A 17,976-nucleotide genomic window follows, 5' to 3' on the forward strand; every position below is an offset into this window, starting at 1 on the left:
AGGAGACTAAGCCCCTTTGCCCACAAGCCAATACGGGTCCTTCCTCTGCTATTTTGCATGAGTTGGGAGCTTTGCCACCTGGTAACCAACACACAGAATAATGAAGCCGGTATTATTTTAGGGTTGAAAGGCACAGCTCAGGGCTTAGACAAACAGATTAACACATATAGCTAATAAGTAACGCATGGGATTTGAGCAAGGCTAGCCTGACAGAGACTAGGTCTCAGTCTAGGAAACATTCACAGAGTATAAAATGCCTTTTATCTCACAAACAAACCCTGCATGTGTTCTTTACACACTCAGGTGTGGACCACAACAGAATCCTGGCCTCCTTGCGGAAAGCCATCTGAATGAGGTGCCCCCGGACGTCAGGTGAGATATCTAATTTCAAACGCTGAGATGCAGGACTCTACATTTTGCCTTAAATGGTGCTGAGTTAGAAGTGGCCCAAGTAATTTTGAGGCTGGACATTTTATTGACCCAAGAAACAGTTATTTCTTGAGTTGGCCTGGGACGAGGCTGGAGTTGGCAGTTGGGCAAACATGAAGAATGAACACTGTCTTCCCTGCTCTCCCCAGTCGTGTAAAAACAGCTTGGCGACTTCCAACGTGGAGCAAGCAAACAGTCTCGCTACCCAGAGACTGAAGAAGAGTTCTTCATGGAAAATGCTTACAACAGAAAAACTCAGCTGAGAGATTAATCATTTATCAGAATCGGAAAATTCTAGAAATATTCAGAGTAGATCAAAGGAAATGGGAAAAGGAATCAAAAATACTCATGAGCACATCTACTACAAAGCCTGCCTTATTTTTCTTTCAATTTATTGTTATCATTATTGTTATTGTGTGTGTGTGTATGATGAATGCGTGGGTGTGAGCCTGCCATGGCGTGAATGTGGAGGTCAGAGGGCACATTTCAGCAACCAGCTTTCTCCATCTAGGATGGGTTCTAGGGACTTTGGGCTTGGATGGCAAGTGCTTTCATCCACTGAACCATCTTGCTGACTCGAAAGCTGGTGTTTTGGGTGGTCTGGGCCCGCCACATTGTTGAGGGAGAATTTAATGGCCACTCGACCTTAAATGAGTCAATAGTTTTGTAAGAAGGGGGACAAGCATACTCAAATCTGTGGTCACTACACCCTGACCGACATGGCGCACTGAAGACTTGGAGAACTAGAGGAAAGACGGCTGAGGCCATTGTTAATGCTACTGAGAACCAGGGAGTAAAGTCAAATCAAACCTGACTACAGGTAGGGAAAGAGTAAGCAAAGGAAGAGATAACAGCACAATGCATTCACATTGCAAGACACTACCAAATATGATCCTCATGACACCTCTGGGACCCTTTGCTTGTTAGTATTTCCTTTACTCCCCAGCTCTGTGGGGAGCTGGATAAAGAGAAGTTGGGATCGTTTGTGCATGGTTTAAATCACAGGGAGGGAAAGTGGTAGATGATGTATCAACAACTTTTGAAAGTTGGCACATGTCCCATCTTGTCTTCTTTCCTACAATTCAGTGAGGAGGTATCCTCATTTTATTTTATTTTTGTAAAATAAATTTATGAGACAGGGTTTCTCTATAGCTTTGGAGACTGTCCTAGAACTAGCTCTTACAGACCAGGTTGGCCTTGAACTCATAGAGATCCCCCTGCCTCTGCCTCCCGAGTGCTGGGATTAAAGGCATGTGCCGCCACCACCCGGCCCTCATTTTATTTTTAAATTATGTGTGTGGAGTATGTGAATGTATGTAGGTGTCCCGGAGCCTGCCACATTTCTCAGAGCTGAACTGGTAGCTGCCTACAGTGTAAGCTGGGAACTGAACCCAGGCACAAGAGCAGCAGGCTACTAGTTTAGGAGGCTCTCTCCAGCAGCAAGGGCAATCTTTAACTCATCCATACTAGGTTCCGCTCTGGGGGCTGCCTGCTCACGGTCCTCCTAAGAAAAGCATAATGGTGTTGGTAGATTGACAGCCACAGTGTTTGGTAAATAACTGCACCAACGTCTCAAGTTTCACGTCTCTGTGCTGGAAGGTACTAGAAGACGGCAGGGAACAAAGTAGTCGGTATGGACCGTCTAGAATGTTGCTCACAGCTGAACAAATGAAACTGTGGTGGTCTGAGATTTTGGCTTGGTGATGACTAAGCTGACTGGTTTTGGAGGCTGCAGACTTTCTTCTTTGTCCTTGTACAGGATGCTTAAGCAAATAGAATAGGCAGCCGCTAGGAGGTACCAAGCTTTTTTGTCTTCTGCTTGGGCGAGCAGAAATGGCTTACAGTGAGTCCCCTCCGCTAGGCGGGTCCAGGCGTGTGGCACTTTTCCAAGGTCGTGGTTGTGATAAGCTTGCCACTGCAGTCTTTTAAGAATAAACAGCTCTTTAATCTACAGAGGTAGGGGAGCCGTTATCTCCCCCAAGGTCTGCTGCTTGGGGCACCAACCACTTGCACGTGTGGATGCAGCTCTGCTCTCTGCAGGGCTGAGGCAAGGTGGCGGACCCCCGTGTGCACGCACCTCCCCTCCCTAGTGCCCGCCAGCATCTCTCTCTCTCTCTCTCTCTCTCTCTCTCTCTCTCTCTCTCTCTCTCTCTCTCTCTCTCTCTCCTCTCTCTCTCCTCTCTCTCTCTCTCTCTCTCTCTCTCTCTCTCTCTCTCTCTCTCTCTCTCTCTCTCTCTCTCTCTCTCTGTGTGTGTGTGTGTGTGTGTATATGTGTATGCGCGTGCGTGCCTGGAATCATAGCTCGCGGACGGGCTGATCTGGTTAAGGGAGCTCAGGAAGGAATAAATCTTCTCCAGCCTCCTCGCTGCTCGTTTATAACCAATCAGTTGCAGAAAGGCGAAGGTGACAGCAGCCCGGGCAAGCAGGGTGGGGGGTCCCCAGTTTGGGCACACTTGAGAATAGATATGTGTGTTTGCATGCATGCACCAGAGGGGCCGTTGTTCTTATTGTCTGCCTCTCTCAGCAGAGAACAAGGGCAGCGGCTAGGGGCCTGCGCCCTGGGCTAGTGTTGCGGCCCCAAGCCGGTCGCGAGAGGCAATTTCGTGGGTGGGGGAGGGCGGGGGAGACCTTGATTTCCACCAATCCAGGGGCGCGTGTCTGCGGAGTCCAGGGCGCAGCGGAAGGCTGCGGTGCGACTCTGAATGAACTGATGAGAGCGAGTTCTCAGCCTGCCCTGGAGGGGAGCGGAGCGAGGGTCCCGGCGGCGGGCAAGACCGAAGCACTGGGGGCTGGGTAGCGGTTCCCGGTCCGCCGCCGTGGAAATTTCCAAGGACTTGGAGCGGCGGGGAGAGCACGTCTGAGGGGTGCCGGGCACCGCACCGCGGCGGCGCAGGAGGCGGGGAAAGGGCGGTGCAGGGCGCAAGAGCATCTCTCTCTGGAAGGGACACAGTGGGTCAGATGTCCCGGAGCCATCCGCGCCTCTTTCAGGACCTCAGCCGAGGGCGACTGTTAGGGCGGTAGCAGCCAACCCCACTGCTCTCGTCCAGACCCCTCCAGCACTTGCCTCTGTAGGGAAAACGACCATGGCTCGTGACTTACCCGGGGGCCACTTCCTCTAGCAAGAAATCCGTGGGAAAAGTTGCATTGGAGAAGATCCTGTAACTGACCTCTGGGACCGTGGTGGGGGTTCCCCAGCAGTGCGTACCAGAAAGCCAAAGGTGTGTGTGCATGGGGGACCGGCCGTGGGGGCACCCTCCCCTGCCACTTCGCCTGGCATTGTGCTGAGGCTCCCACCACCGGCTCTGGGACTCTGAGACTGTGATGGGCCCCTGCGGGCGGGCCCGGCTACACACATCCAGAGGGGCAATGGCCATACTGGCATGGAAGTTCCCGCGTACCCGGCTACCCGTGGGAGCCAGTGCCCTCTGTGTGGTGGTACTCTGTTGGCTCTACGTCTTCCCTGTCTACCGGCTACCCAACGAGAAGGAGATCATACAAGGAGTGCTGGCACAGCGCACAGCTTGGAGGAGGAACCAGACCGCCGCTAGGGTCTTCAGGTACCTATTACTGGCCACTGCTCCCTCTAGCATCTCTTCCTACTAGTGTGCAGAGAACAGGGTCATCTGTGAGGTTTCCCTGTCCTGCTCCCTCTGTACCATGCCCAACCTAGCAACTTAAGTCAGGGTCTCTGTCCCATCCCTTACCCCAAGAGGTGTATCAGGCACCTTTGTATGTGTTTTCTTCAAGTCCGCGTTCCTTTGCAATTGGCCCAGCTCTGGTGGGAAGGGCAACAACTTAATTCCTGCTACTTTCAGAGAATTTATTTCTTGGACTCCGCAGATGTTGGGTGCTAAGAAGTAAGCTAGAAATAGATTAATAGGCGTTCGGAGGGCAAATGGTAACAAATCAAACGCACTGGAATGATAGGCAAGTCAGGAACACCTGAAATCCAGCTATGTCGTTGTTGTGACCCCCCCTGCCCTCTGCTCCGGCTTTGTGCAGTGTACCATAGAATCCAGGGCGCAGAACCATCACCTACTAAGTGCCGGAACCGCGTGACTTTCGTGTTGAAATTTCAACAACATTTTGATGATATATTTTCTCTTCTGATCAATTTTTTGGTAGAACAAGTTACTAGCCCAAGGTCATTCACTACCTAAGACAAAGTGCAGGCACTTAGAATCTTTACCACTTCAAAGCCCCAAGGCGCCTGGCTTTTTTTTTTTTTTTTCTTAGTTCAGACTCTGAGAGATGCATGTGATGGAAACCCTTAAAATCAGAAAACAAATTAAACCCAAGGCCAGGTCTGAAGTAGGGTCAGCGTGGAGCTAGTAGTTTCTCCTTTTGGGGGAGGTGTTCGTTTAAGGAGCAGAAGACAGGGTTACGGCAGGAATTGGGTGCTATCCCGGAGTGCAATTACCGGGATGCTGGGTGAACCGACTGACTAGTCCAGCTGACTGAATGACCTGAGGGCAGTGCCTTCTCACCTCAGCCCCTGGTGCCCTGTTGCCTGATGGCCTCTTCTGATAGTCTGAGGGAGGAGTTCACAGACAGGCAAGAGCCAATGGAAACCTTTCCCACTGGGCTTAAGAGCTAAAGTAAAATCTTTTAAAAATAAATAATTTCCCTCCTTAGGTCAGAGGTTAAATGGTTCCTCCAGAATCTAGACGAAGGCAGCTGACATTTTTCTTTCAGATTAAGAAGATCTATCTTGTTCTCATCCCCAGCCACTTTCTTCACTCTGTCAGTAGTTCTGAAAATAATTTCACTGCCCTTGAAAGTCAGAGATGAACTGACTTTCAAAGTCTTACGCTGACCTTTGAGCTCTAAGGCAGGTGGAATGCACACCCCCAGCGGCTCCTTACAGACTGGAGGCATTTTTCTGTTTGGGAAATGGGTAAAAATGAGTTAAGAATGTCCCACTGGCTTGTCATGAATGAATATATATGTATATATATATACACACATATGCATACATACATATATGTATATATATATATGTAATATATGTAATAGCCTTGTTAGAAAACACACACACACATGCCTTGTTAGAAAATAGATTTCTTTGAGCAGACTCGGCCAGGTGCAAAGGACTTCACAGTATATAAACACAGGAGAATGGTCTCTGAGATGTGCTCGCTTGTTACTATCTTTAACCCGTGGGTGTGGGGGGGTCTTCATCCTTTAACTCACTTTCTGTATTCAGAGAATGACTTAGTGAAGTCCGTACACCATCAAATGTGCCAAAGCTCACAGCCTTCAAAATCAGCACCTGTAAAAGTGTGCGAGAAGCACTAGCTTCATTGAAACACTAAGCCTTCCAATTAGAGTCTAGAGTTTGCACAATGCCTGTGTCACAGCAACTTACTTGTCGCAATGCCTTGTCACAGCAAGTTACTCAGCTCTTGGAATCTTGACTTTCTTATTGAGAAGATGCTGACACTGAAAAGTCCTTCCCAGGGTTGGGCTGTGGTTTAAATAGCGAGGTCTGGTACCAGTGTCTCGTACCTTGTGAATCCAGAACATGGTCTGTCTGTGGTCATCATACACTCCAAGTTCCTGCATATGTTGCCACTGTAGAGAGGACATCTGGCCTGCCTGGAGGAGTTCTGAATATGTCACCTGTCACATTTATAGACATGCTTGTCCATGCTTTCCTCCTTGCTCAAATCAATTAAATTAATCAGAGACAAAGAGTTTAGAGAGAGTTGAGAAATTTTATTTTTGTTAAGCTAAAACCCTGAGCATTTATAAGAGTCTTCAGTTTTTAAACATCTGCATTATTAGTTGATGGGTGGGAGTGTGTTTGTGATAGACAGGTGAGTCAGAGGTCTTTGTGATATTATAGAGTCTGCCCTTCAGTGACCACATACCTTTGTTAGGTCTTAGGCATCTTCACAGATGCACAGACATGTGCACATATAGACACTCTGTATTTCTGTGAGGAGAGAGAGACAAACTTGTTGATGAACCTGGGATAGTATCGTCTATATGTATACACACAGAGAGATGTCCATATAGGCATGTGTTTGCAATCGCTTAGTCAATACCTAGTGCGTGGCTGCTGTGTACCTTATATGGGTCAGGTCCCCAGAGCCCAATTACATAGGCTGGTAAGAGCTGACCTCTCACTAGGGACAAATGACAAGTCAAAGAATAAACAAGTCGGAAGCACCATCAAGTCCCATCCATAAGAGGGGACCTTCCTGTTTCCAACCCTGCAGCCCAGATGCTCTTCACACACTGGATCTCAGTTTTTCCTGATTCAGTTTTCCCACCCCGGAACCTGTGGGTCAAGTTCTCTATGGCAGTGTTGTAAAGAGACAGCAGCCTAGCAGTGCAGAGCCGTGGAGGCTGTGAACTAAGCAGTGGACACCCCAGTCTCTCACGTGGTGGTGAATTACCCAGCCTCATTCTGGAAGCCCATGGTCCTCCTGCTCCTCCGGATAGACTGCTTACATGGTTGTGCTAAGCTAGATAAATGCTTGTGTCACTGTAAGCTTATTACTCAGTCCACTTGCTCTTCTAAAGGAGCCCCCATCCAGGACGTCTGTGTTAGGCTTTATTCTTAGTACCTGACATGGTACCAACAATAACACTGCAGCCAAACTAACCAACCAGTGCCAGCTTGGTGAGGGCCTTGTATGCACCGTCTTTCAAAAGGATTTACTTATTCTTGATTTGTGATTATAGTTGTTTTGCGTGCATGCATGTGCAACACTGTGTGTCCACAGAGGACAGGAGAAGACTTCGGATCCTCTGGCACTGGAATTGTAGGTGGTTGTGGATCGGGTACTGGGAACTGAACTAGGCTCCTCCACAAGAGCCCCAAGTGCTCTTACTGCTTCGACATCTTTCCAGGATCCTTGCCTGTTTCGTCAACTTTAATTCCCTTGAGGAACTTGTAAAAATGGATAAAGATGATACATCTTGGCTCCTAAAGCAGGACTTCCTGGACTCCTATGGGAGGAGCAAACCTAAGTGGATGTGGATGTAACCACCTGGATGTTTAGGCACTGAAGAGAGGTAGCATGCCTGAGGGAAGACACTGGGAACGTCTGAATGTGGTTGTGATCCGTCCTACTTGAGGCAAACAACCCTCAGGCTTCCTTTCCCGCCTTGTGAAATAAGATGTGTGAAAATTCCACAAGAGCTATAGGGAACTGAGTGCACACAGAACACTGGCCACATCTCTTCACCATTCCAGGCCCACCGGGGAAGTTCATAAAACTTGCTACTTATACTTCAAGTGGAGGGAGGGAAATCAGAGAGGAGGTGGGGTTTGTTAAAAGCCTTGAAGGAGAGTAAAATGGGGTGGTGGGTGGAAGGCTGTTTCCATCAGAGAAGGATGTACGTGATTGCTGTGTGGAGTTCTCAAGTCACCGATGGAGACTCAGAACACAGGCTAGCTTAGAGGTCAATGGAGGCCTGGTTCCAATATCCTAATCCCTTTATGGCTTTTCCTTGTGAGATAGGAACCAACCGTGTTGCTACCATGAGGGAATTTAGGGGACAAAGAATGTATTACTACATCAGAATGTCTGTGTGTGGACACACAAACACAGAGCACATGTGTGCACATGCATGCAGATGCCAGAAGTCAACTTCAGGTGTTGCTCCTGAAGCACCATCTACTGTGTTTTATTTTTGAGGCAGGGTCTCTCCATGAACCTGGAGCTCGCTATGCAGGCTGGGTGGCCATGGAGCAACAGGAATCCTCCTCTCTGTACCTCTCCAGCTGCAGATGTTGCCACACCATCCTGGTGAGAAGGGCGCAGCTGTCAGTACATGGCATGCACACCAAGTGGCTCTTATGGTAAGGGATTATAGAATCAGCCTGGGAACAAGTTAGTGCAACAAGTTTAGATAGTTAAGAGGATAAGCTAAAAGCTGTGTGTCAGTACACACTTGTAGTCTCAACACTTGGGAGTCTGTGACACGGTGAGCATCGTAGTTTCCGGCCATATAGGGAGGCTCTGTCTCAAAAGAAATCACACAAACAAAAATCCAGACCAAAATAAAATGTTACAGTTATGCTATGCCTTAAAATAGGGGCTTAGCAATAATCATTACAGAAAACAAAAATCTATCATTAAGATTTATTGGCTATAAAATGTGCTCAGCCTCATTCTTAGCACTCGTTCCCAAAGCAACTCTATACAGTAGATTCTTTAAAAAATTCTTTGTTTTACAGATGAAACTACGGGAATCAGAGAGATTCAGGAACCAAAATGTAGAGTTGGCTTTCCGGTGTGGAGCTGTTTAAGACTCTAGCTCCTCCTCTGATGGTGGTGGGCAATGGAGGCATCACATAGATCTTTTGTGATCAGTCAGACCTTGATTTCCCTTCCCGGGGTCACCCTTCATCCAGGCTGGTTTGTATAATAAAGGCAGTAGCATTGGCCTCGTTATTGTCCTAGAAACACACCAGGCTGGGTTAGTTTTGTGCATCTTTCCTTTGGCCTGGGCTTTCCTTTCCTACGATCACCTTGTCCTGCCCTGCACAGACTACTTCTCTCTGACCTCTTGGGAGTACGTGTGTGACCTGACTGTAAAGAGTGCTTCTGACATTAGCCCTGATTAACCTGAGAGCACCTTGCTGTGGGTGCCCTTGAGCAGCACCGTCTTTCTTGCCTACTGGCCTGTAAGAATCTTCCTTGTAGGATTGTGCTGAGGTCAGCTTAGGAAATGCACTGGAAATGCCCACAACGGGATCTAGTGTGTAACTGATGCTCCAGCCACAGACACTCCTCAGCTTGGCTTTCTTTAATCTTCCCCTCCTGGGCTATGTTAAAAGCATCTTTACAGTTTTTCCTTCCTCCCCTTCCTCCTCTCTGTTCTTTTATCCTTCGTATAAATGCAGGAACAGGCGTGTCAGGATAGCCCCACCTTTCACTGTGAGGCCAAGTCTCTGTTTCATGGACATTGCATGTACTACAGACAGGCCCATGAGCTTCTTGGTATTCTCCTGGCTCCACCTCCCACCTCACCACAGGGGGGCTGGGATGGAAGATGCATGGTACCATACCCATGCCTTGTACCTGGGGACTCAAACTCAGGTGCTTATCCTGGCATGACAAGAAACATTTCCCCATCCCTTCTCTGTCTTCTTTATGCCATATACACACGGTTAGAGCCACTGGGAAGGCTGAGTCAGGAAGTTCAAGACTTGCCTGGGCTCTGGAGTCATTTTCCGCTACCTGAAGACCCTGTCTCAAAATGAAACTAGTGAAAAGAGGAACTGGTGTGCAGTGGAGCATTTGTCCAGAATGTGTGATGGCCCTGAGTTCAGTTTCTCACCAATGACAGGGAACTAATTTATGGAATTAGTTGAGCTAACCAAATGATATGTATGTCAGTTTAGGGTGTGGCTTGTTTGAAGTCTGTGGGTCATCTTGGAATGGTGCTGACTCCTGTCCTCCCTACAATAGCCCAGGCTAGCCGTGAGTTCATTGAGTAGTGAAAGCTAGCCTTGAACTTCTGATCCTCCTGTTTCCAGTGCTGGGATTTCAAATAATCCATTTAATCCTTTGGGGGGGGGGGGTCATGACTGTTAGTGTCCACTTACCTTGAGGGGCTTAGGTGCTGGCTGAATAATTGCTAATTAATAGCCGTGTCTTGGGGCACATTCTATGCCTACAACTGTCCGTTCAGTGAAGAGCTCTGTGGCAATGGAATGTGACCCTCTGATGTACTGTGCCTTCCGTACTGGGTACTGAGGAAGCTGTCATTGTGGCTTGTGGCCTGCTGAAGATGACAACAGCCATTTGTCCATCAGCCATGCCAACTGTCAGAATGTTTTTTATGGTCCAATGTGTGTGGGGGGAATGCACGGAATCAAAATGGGGTCCCAGACTTTAAAAAATCCCATGTCTAGTAACTGGTTGAATCGATAAGAAATTGAATCCTGAACCTATTATTGCACACCTATAATCCTAGCACTTCGGAGGATTGTTATGAGTTTGAGGGCAGCCTCGGCTGCATAGTAAGACCCTCATCTAAACTTCTCTCTAACAACAACAACAATAAAATTTTCAATTAAAAAAGAAATGAATGGATATGATACCCCAAGAAATGCAGCTCATCAGCTTTGATATTATTATGATAATCTTGAAGCAGTTGATTTATAGGAGGAGGCTGCTTGTTCATCCTGGCTGCCCAGAACCAAAATAACCACACAGAAACAGTATTAATTAAAACACTGCTTAGCCCATTAGCTCTAGTTTCTTATTGACTAACTCTTATATTAATTTAACCCATTTCTATTCATCTGTATATTGCCACGTGGCAGTGGCTTACTGGCAAAGATTTGGCATGTCTGACTCTGGTGACTCCATGGCGTCTTTTCTGACTCTGTCCTCTTCCTCCCAGAATTCAGTTCTGTCTTCAGTGCCTACCTAAGTGCTGCCCTATCAACAGGGCAAGGCAGTTTCTTTATTCATTAATGGTAATCACAGCACACAGAAGGGACTTCCACATCATTGATTGATCTCTCTGCTTGGGGAACCATTTTCTTATTGTGTCACTGAGTGAAGCAACCCAAATGGCGGGGTTGAGTGCAGAAAAAGCCGGGCTAGACTCAGAGGTTCACGGCTTCCACTTGGCACTAACTGAGGCCCCTGCTGGAGCCGTCCATCTGGCTGTACTGAGCACAGGCTGACTTGAATGAAGCACTCAGATAAGTGGCTTAGTTGATATGAGAAAAACATACGTGATTTCATGTTCCCCACATTCATTGGAGCATTTCATAGTATTGTTATCTGTCTGATTTCTGGAAATAATACCATTTAATGCAGAGCAAAGTAAAAAGGAGAAAAAAAATCTTAATGCTGTTAGTGGTATTTAGTGTAAACAAATTGGTTTGCACGTCTCTATCACTCAGCTGTGTGTGCTTTGTAGACTTAGCTTTATATAATTCTTTATTTACTTAAAGTCATTCTTACTGACATTTTGTCATGTAATTGTTATTTTCAAAATTGTGATAACATAGCTTTATGATTTTTATTTTGGAAAAATAACATTTATTGTGAGTTTTTTTTTTGCGATTGTTGTTTTCAAGAAGTTACCATATTAGAACAACTAGCTTTCATAAAGGGCAATTCATGCTGCTGGAAAAGTTGTATATTGACCCTTTAAAAATTTTCTGTGTCTTTGGTGAGTGGTTATGTATGCATGCATGTACATATATGTATATACATACATACATACATACATACATACACACATATGTGTGTGTGTGTGTGTGTGTGTGTGTGTGTGTATAAAAAGTCCCTTCAAAGAATCATGCTTTGTGACTGAGGACATGGCTCAGTTGGTAAGTTCTTGCCTAGCAAGTAGGAAGCCAGGGTTGGAACCCCAGCACTGCAAAAACTGGGCCTGTTGGTTGACAGCCATCATCCCAAGACTTCTAAGATGGAGGCAGGAGACTCAGGAATTCAAGATCATCAGAGCTGGCCCTATCTCAGAGAGGGAGGGAAGAAGGGAGGATGGTTCTGCTTTTGAAATGTTAAAGGTAACACTGTTTTTATTTGAAAACAAGAGGCATCGAGTCAGCTTTGCTGGTCATGCCCTTCCAGCCCCTCTGTGTTTCTATGTGTATGAGAAACCTTGACCTGGAGCATCTGCTACGGACACTTCTTGATAAAAGCATCTCTAGTTGGCATCTTTTCTGTTTGTTTGCTTGTTTGTGAGACAGGATCTCCCCCTGTCGTCTTCAAATTTGGCACAGTCATCTTGCCCCAGCCTTCCAACTGCTGGAGTTACCGGTGTGAGCCCCGTAGCTGCCTGAGAATTAGCATCTTGGCAGTGCCACTCCTACCATCGGTTTCCGGACTGCCTCAGAGACAGTTGCTCAAAGAATGTAATCGACTCTGGCCGAGGGCACTTTGGGTTTTTCCATCTTTGAAAAGAGCAGAGGGTGGTTGCATAAGTCACAGACTCAAAATAAGCATCAGAGTGCTGAAGTTCCCCACGGATGGATTTTCCAGAGGCCAAAGCCGCTAAGACAGCTTCCCCACGCTGGAACTGTGCCTGACACTGGCCCCTCCCCATGGAGGACCTTTATTTGGGCCAGTGGTACACGCGCTGTCTCTCCCTATAACGGTCTCCTTTCCTGTGCCGAGGGTGATTAACACTGGCTCCATGAACGGGAAAAGAGCAGTGTCTTATCAAATCACCACCATCATGTTTTTTCTAGGTCTTCAGTAATTAAATTAGACTGTAATATAAAAAGAAAGGCTGCCTTACTTCAGGCAGAGGTTGCGATGTCATGGCAAGAGCAAAGCAGCTCAGATAAAGCAGAAGAAACATTGTAACTGCAACTGTAGTTTTGAGACTCCTTCCCCTAAAATTAAAAACTTAGTGAGTGACTCTGCAAGAGGGGGATGTTGGGTTATGAAGGGACAAAAACCCTATAATGACCTTTAGTTGGGTCAGCATTTGGTGGCAGTACGCCGTAGAGCGAGAGGCCATTAGCATCCTCTATCATTGTGCTGTATCCTCTTTGGTCCTAGGTAAAATGACTAACCATGCTGTCCCCTCTGATATTTGGGAACCAGTATTCAGAGCTGTTTCTGTTTATCTGTCCCACACCCCATACCTCAGTCTCTTCAAGTGTGAGCATGCCATGTGTTTGATGTCTACTAAGTATTTGTTGGGCGGAGAGAAACAGGATTGCCTTGGAAGCTGATAGACAGTTGTCTGATCCCTGTGAGGGAGGGCTCTACTGATGATCCAACAGATGCCAGCTCAGGCAGCACAGCTTCATCCATTACTTGGCCTGCCTTTCCAGACCCTGTTTGCTTGTTGCAAAGCCCCAAGGACACAGACTCCACCCACATGGAGCAGATGAGCACACAGCAGGTCAGCAGAGGCCAGCAGCGTCCTCTAGTCCCACAGCTGTGTTGTTTGTTTTTGAGGCTAGCCAGGGACTCATCCCCTACTTCTGTCTTCTGAGTGCCGGCATTACAAGTATGGGCCACCACATCTGATTTCCTTCCTTTTTTGGGAGATAGGGTATTATGTGGCCCAGGATGGTCTCAAATGAACTCACTATGTCACCAAGGATGATTTTGAACTCTTGATTCTCCTGCCTCTACCTTCTGAGTGCTTGAATTGCAGGCTTGCATGCCCATGTTTGGAGTATGTGGCCTTTGGAGTATAACCAAGGGTCTTGTGCACATTAGGTAAGCACTCTACTAATTAGGCTACATCTCAAGTCTTTAACTCTTTTTATTTATATATTTTTTTTAAATGGAAGAAAAAATAAGCACACATTCAATGTCACTTTTAGAATTTCATTGGGTATTTCTGCATTTAGTACAATGCAGAGAGGGCCCAAACCCTTCTAGTTCAGCTGATTCTAGACCTGTACCAAGACTGGACATGGGAGACCTTAGAATATCTACTGACTCTTTCTGTCCTGAGCAACGTGAGAAAAGTTAGAAGGAAAAGTACTTTAAAACAGGGGCAGGCATCAGTTCATGGGGGAAGCTAAGCTCAGTCACCCATAGAATACAGCCATCTTGGTCAGGAACACTCATAGCCTAAGCCATTGCTGCATTGGCCCAGCCACCTGGGGTAAGGTAGGGAGGGCTGGGGAGTAAGACCCTCAGAGCTGGAATGGGAGAAGCTAAATTTGGAGTAACAACAAAATATCATTTTTCTGCTCTTTTTGAGATAGGATTTCATATATCCCAGGCTGGCCTGGAACTCCCATCTCATACCAACTACTAACTACCAACTAGCCAAAGGTGACCTTGAACTCCCAATCCCCATGCTTCCACCTCCCAAAGTTTGGGATTATAGGTTTTTACCACCATGTCCAGCTGGCTTATATTTTCTTAATAACAGCTCTACCATGTTGTGTGACAAAGCTTTTCCTGGGGAGACACAACCCATGGCTACCCTCTCCTGCTAGGGAGCCCACAACAGACCAAAGTATGGATACTTTCAAAGTCCAACTTGCTGAATAATGAAATTTACTGGGGTTACTTCCAGGAACGGGGATGACTCAAAGACAGCTATGTCACCAAAGTTCATTGCAGCCTGGGTGACAACTCACAAAATCTGGGAAACCTGGAACACATCACATAGCCTATACGTGGCTTAACAGGCTAGGGGGTGTCATTTCCAAGTGCTCTGCTCTAAACCTCTTTTGGGGAGCTCAGATGGGTTTGGCTCCTTCCAAAAAGCTGGTCTGGTCTCAGAGTCTTCTTTGAAATTTGGCTTCTCTCTGTTGAGAAGCTCTCCCCGCTTTTATTGCTTAATCTTGCAGTGAATGAATCTGGTCAGTTTTAGGAACTTCCTAAAGCTATTTTGAGTTGTTTGCCTTCCCCTTTCAGGCGCTTTGCTGCAGGATGGAATGTTAAATCCTGCAGAAGACTTACACTACACTGTGCCATCTCCAGTGCCGCTCGCTCCTCACACCACCTCCCACCCTACTTATCTGTTTTGATGGGTCTCTGACTGCCTTGGTCCCTGTTGAACTGAATCACTGGCCGGAGTCCCTCCTTTGCCTGGTCCCAACCTTCCTTCTTAGGGAGACTCTTGAGTACACTACCCACAAGTAGCAGCCCCTCCCTTTCCAGGCTGGGAGTGCCATCTTGGCTTGTCACCGCCTGTGGCCTGTAGCATCTCTTTCTTTCCTTCCTTGATTCTCTTCACAACCTAGGAACAGAGTTTCCATCCGGGGAAGGGATGCCTGTTGCTCCTTGCTGTAGACTCCCTTGATGTTTACGGTGGTTGGTTTGAGGCCTCCCATACTTCTCCTCCCTGTTTATCAGGGAAGAAAACCCATGCTTCCCCCTTGCCTCCGGAGAAGTAGCCGTGACGTAAGAACATGACACTCCACCACTGCCACTTCCTTCTCAATCTTTCCCTGTGTGAGTACACTGGGTGCTGAGAGGCCGGCTTCTACACCTTGGCAGAAACAGCTGAGAGGCTCTAGCCTCCAAACCTGATGGTGTTCTGAACTTGAAAAGCCAGGGTGGTTCTGTAGGGGGTGGGCTGCAGTTCACAGAGAAGAGGAAACAGCCTCCTATTTTGATACAGTTATGTGCTGAGTTTGTATCTTCACACCCAATCTTTCTAATACAGGGCTTCATATGTGGGAGGAAGACACTCTACCACAAAGGCACACCCTAATCAAACAATGTGGTGCTCAATCTCTCCCTGCATTTCTTCCCCCTCCACCCCTCCCTTTCCCTCTCTCTTTGTCTCCTCTCTTCTTCCCTCCCCTCTCTGTGACTATGTTCTGTTGTCTTGCCTAGCAGTGTCTCCTACTGCCAGCTCTTTCTCGGTTCTTCTCCTGGCCCAGGGAGCTCAGGAGTAGACCTTGTCTCTAGACCAACTGAGAGTAACGCCTGCATCTCCAGCATGAAACCCACTGAAAATCTTGTGACAAACTGAAAGACCCAGTAACGAAGCTGTAAGATTGCTCTGTGTGTGTCAGGTTCCAAGATTTATCACTTGTACACAGTCCAAAAGCTTTTAAAATAGAGATGCAATATGGGGAATTAAGTTTGGATTTAATTAACATTTACGGAGCCCCAATTACGTGCAAGCACCATACTACACGCAGTCTGTGCAATGTGTCGGTTGATCTAACCCTAGATCTTAAGCTTTGTTTTGCAGACAATGATATTTCTAGTGGGATACTTGTTTATTTTATGGTTACTGTATGTTGGTTCTGTGTTAAGCATTATGTGTAGTGCTACATTTACAAGAACCAAGTGAGGAACATATTGTTGCCCCTCTTTTCCAGAGAAGCAGGCTGTGACTGTTTGTCCAAGATGGTGCAGCGACCAGCATTCAAGGAGTGCCCAGCGTTGCCCTCTGAAAGGTTCAAGGTGGATACTGACATCACCCTGGTGGACCTGCAGGATGACACCATCCTGGTGGCCCTGTAGGCTTGTCCTTCTATTGGTGGAGAGGCTGAAGCCCTTGAATGTTAAGAAACTTAGCTAAGGTCGTATGGTTGGTAATGGCTTTCGTGAGGGCCCAGGAACTTCCTTTCCACAGTCTTAGTCTTCACACTAAGATTTCAGTAGAACTCTGGTAATCCTTCCATGGCAATCTTGTTATTTTTATTTTTTCCTTTTGAGATAGGGTCTCACTTTTGTAGCCTAGGGCTAACCTATTACTCACTGTGTAGCCCAGGTTGGCTCAGGACTCTGTGACTATCCTTTCAAGCCCAGCCCCCCAAGCACTGGAATTCCAGGTGTGAGCCACACACCAGTGGCTGCACATTTCCCTGAGAGGGTAAATCTCAGAGATCAGTTAATACCGCCATTCCCCCTTTACTTCCTCTAAAGGTGCAGTTTTGAAGCTACCCCCATCAAGGACTCTTTAAAACCAAAGCCACAGGCCTCCAGCAGGGCAGGAAGGGGCTGTCTGCCTCTTTCTGCATCTGTCTGATGTCTCTGGTTGATGAAACTGAGTGAGGAATTCTTTTGCTCCCCTAACTTCCCCTCTGTTGTGGCCTCCTCCCCTCCTACTTTTGGCACCTGTGAGGCACGTGCCGTGGGAATATATGATTAACCGTGCTGTGGCCACATGACTGGAGCCTCACTCCTGTGAGAAGTAGGAATGGAGCTACTGGGCACAGAGAGGCCCAATGCTGTGTGAAAATGTAGCTTCTCTCATTTTGATTGGCTGTGGAAATCCCCAGGGACTTTTCTTTGGGGGCTTTAGACCCTGCCGCTAGAATGTCTGTGTGGTAATGTTTTGTGTTACTCTGAAAGATTGCTCAGAGATGTGGTGCATATGTGTAGAATAAAATCATATATTTGTGCAATAAAGCTCATGGAAGGGTGCTATACAGTGTAGAAGCTGTCTGGACCTTATCCTCACAGATCAGCAACATTAGATTTCATACGTGTCCTTCTGGGTTGTTCTCTCTAGCACATAGTATTATCCGAGCTTGAATGCTTGAGGTGAAATTTACAATTTTGCCAGGACTACAGGCATGACTAAGGGCTATTTTAAGCAAACAGGGCTGCATAAATTTTTCCTGTGGGTGAGTTTATATGCCTATATCATCCACATCTTATCTATCTGTCAATCTCACCATCTGCATCTATCCTCTAATCTATCCATTATCTATCTAGCATCTATTTATTTGTTATCTATCATTGATCAAGTTATCATCTACCAATCAATTTTCTATCTGTATCTAGCATTTATTAGCTATCACTATTTATCTGTTATCTACTTCATCTAGCATCCTTTTATCTATTTCCTATAATTTATCCAGGTATCTATCATCTACCTATCATTTGTCATCTACCTATAATCAATTAATTATCTGTATATTTGTCAATAACTTAATGTTTATAATTTATCAACTATCATTTATTAGATATCATATGTTTATCATCTATCTATCTATCTATCTATCTATCTATCTATCTATCATCTATCTATCATCTATCTATCTATCTATCATCTATCTATCTATCTATCTATCTATCTATCTATCTATCTATCTATCTATCATCTACCATATATCATCCATCCTATTTATCATGTGCCTATCATTTGTCCTGT

At 46.4% G+C, this 17,976-nt stretch overlaps 1 protein-coding gene across 1 annotated transcript in view; it reads left to right on the top strand.

Annotated features, from left to right (window-relative positions):
• Positions 1-3,750: 3,750 nt before the first annotated feature.
• Positions 3,751-17,976, top strand: part of St8sia1 (ST8 alpha-N-acetyl-neuraminide alpha-2,8-sialyltransferase 1) — a 132,568-nt gene continuing 118,342 nt past the window's right edge. Inside the window, exon 1 of the mRNA XM_038320700.1 lies at positions 3,751-3,986. Coding sequence (XP_038176628.1) covers positions 3,751-3,986 — 236 coding nt within the window. The remainder of the gene's footprint in view (positions 3,987-17,976) is intronic.

This window comes from Arvicola amphibius, chromosome 2 (genome assembly GCF_903992535.2).
Source record: "Arvicola amphibius chromosome 2, mArvAmp1.2, whole genome shotgun sequence".
NCBI lineage: Eukaryota > Metazoa > Chordata > Mammalia > Rodentia > Cricetidae > Arvicola > Arvicola amphibius.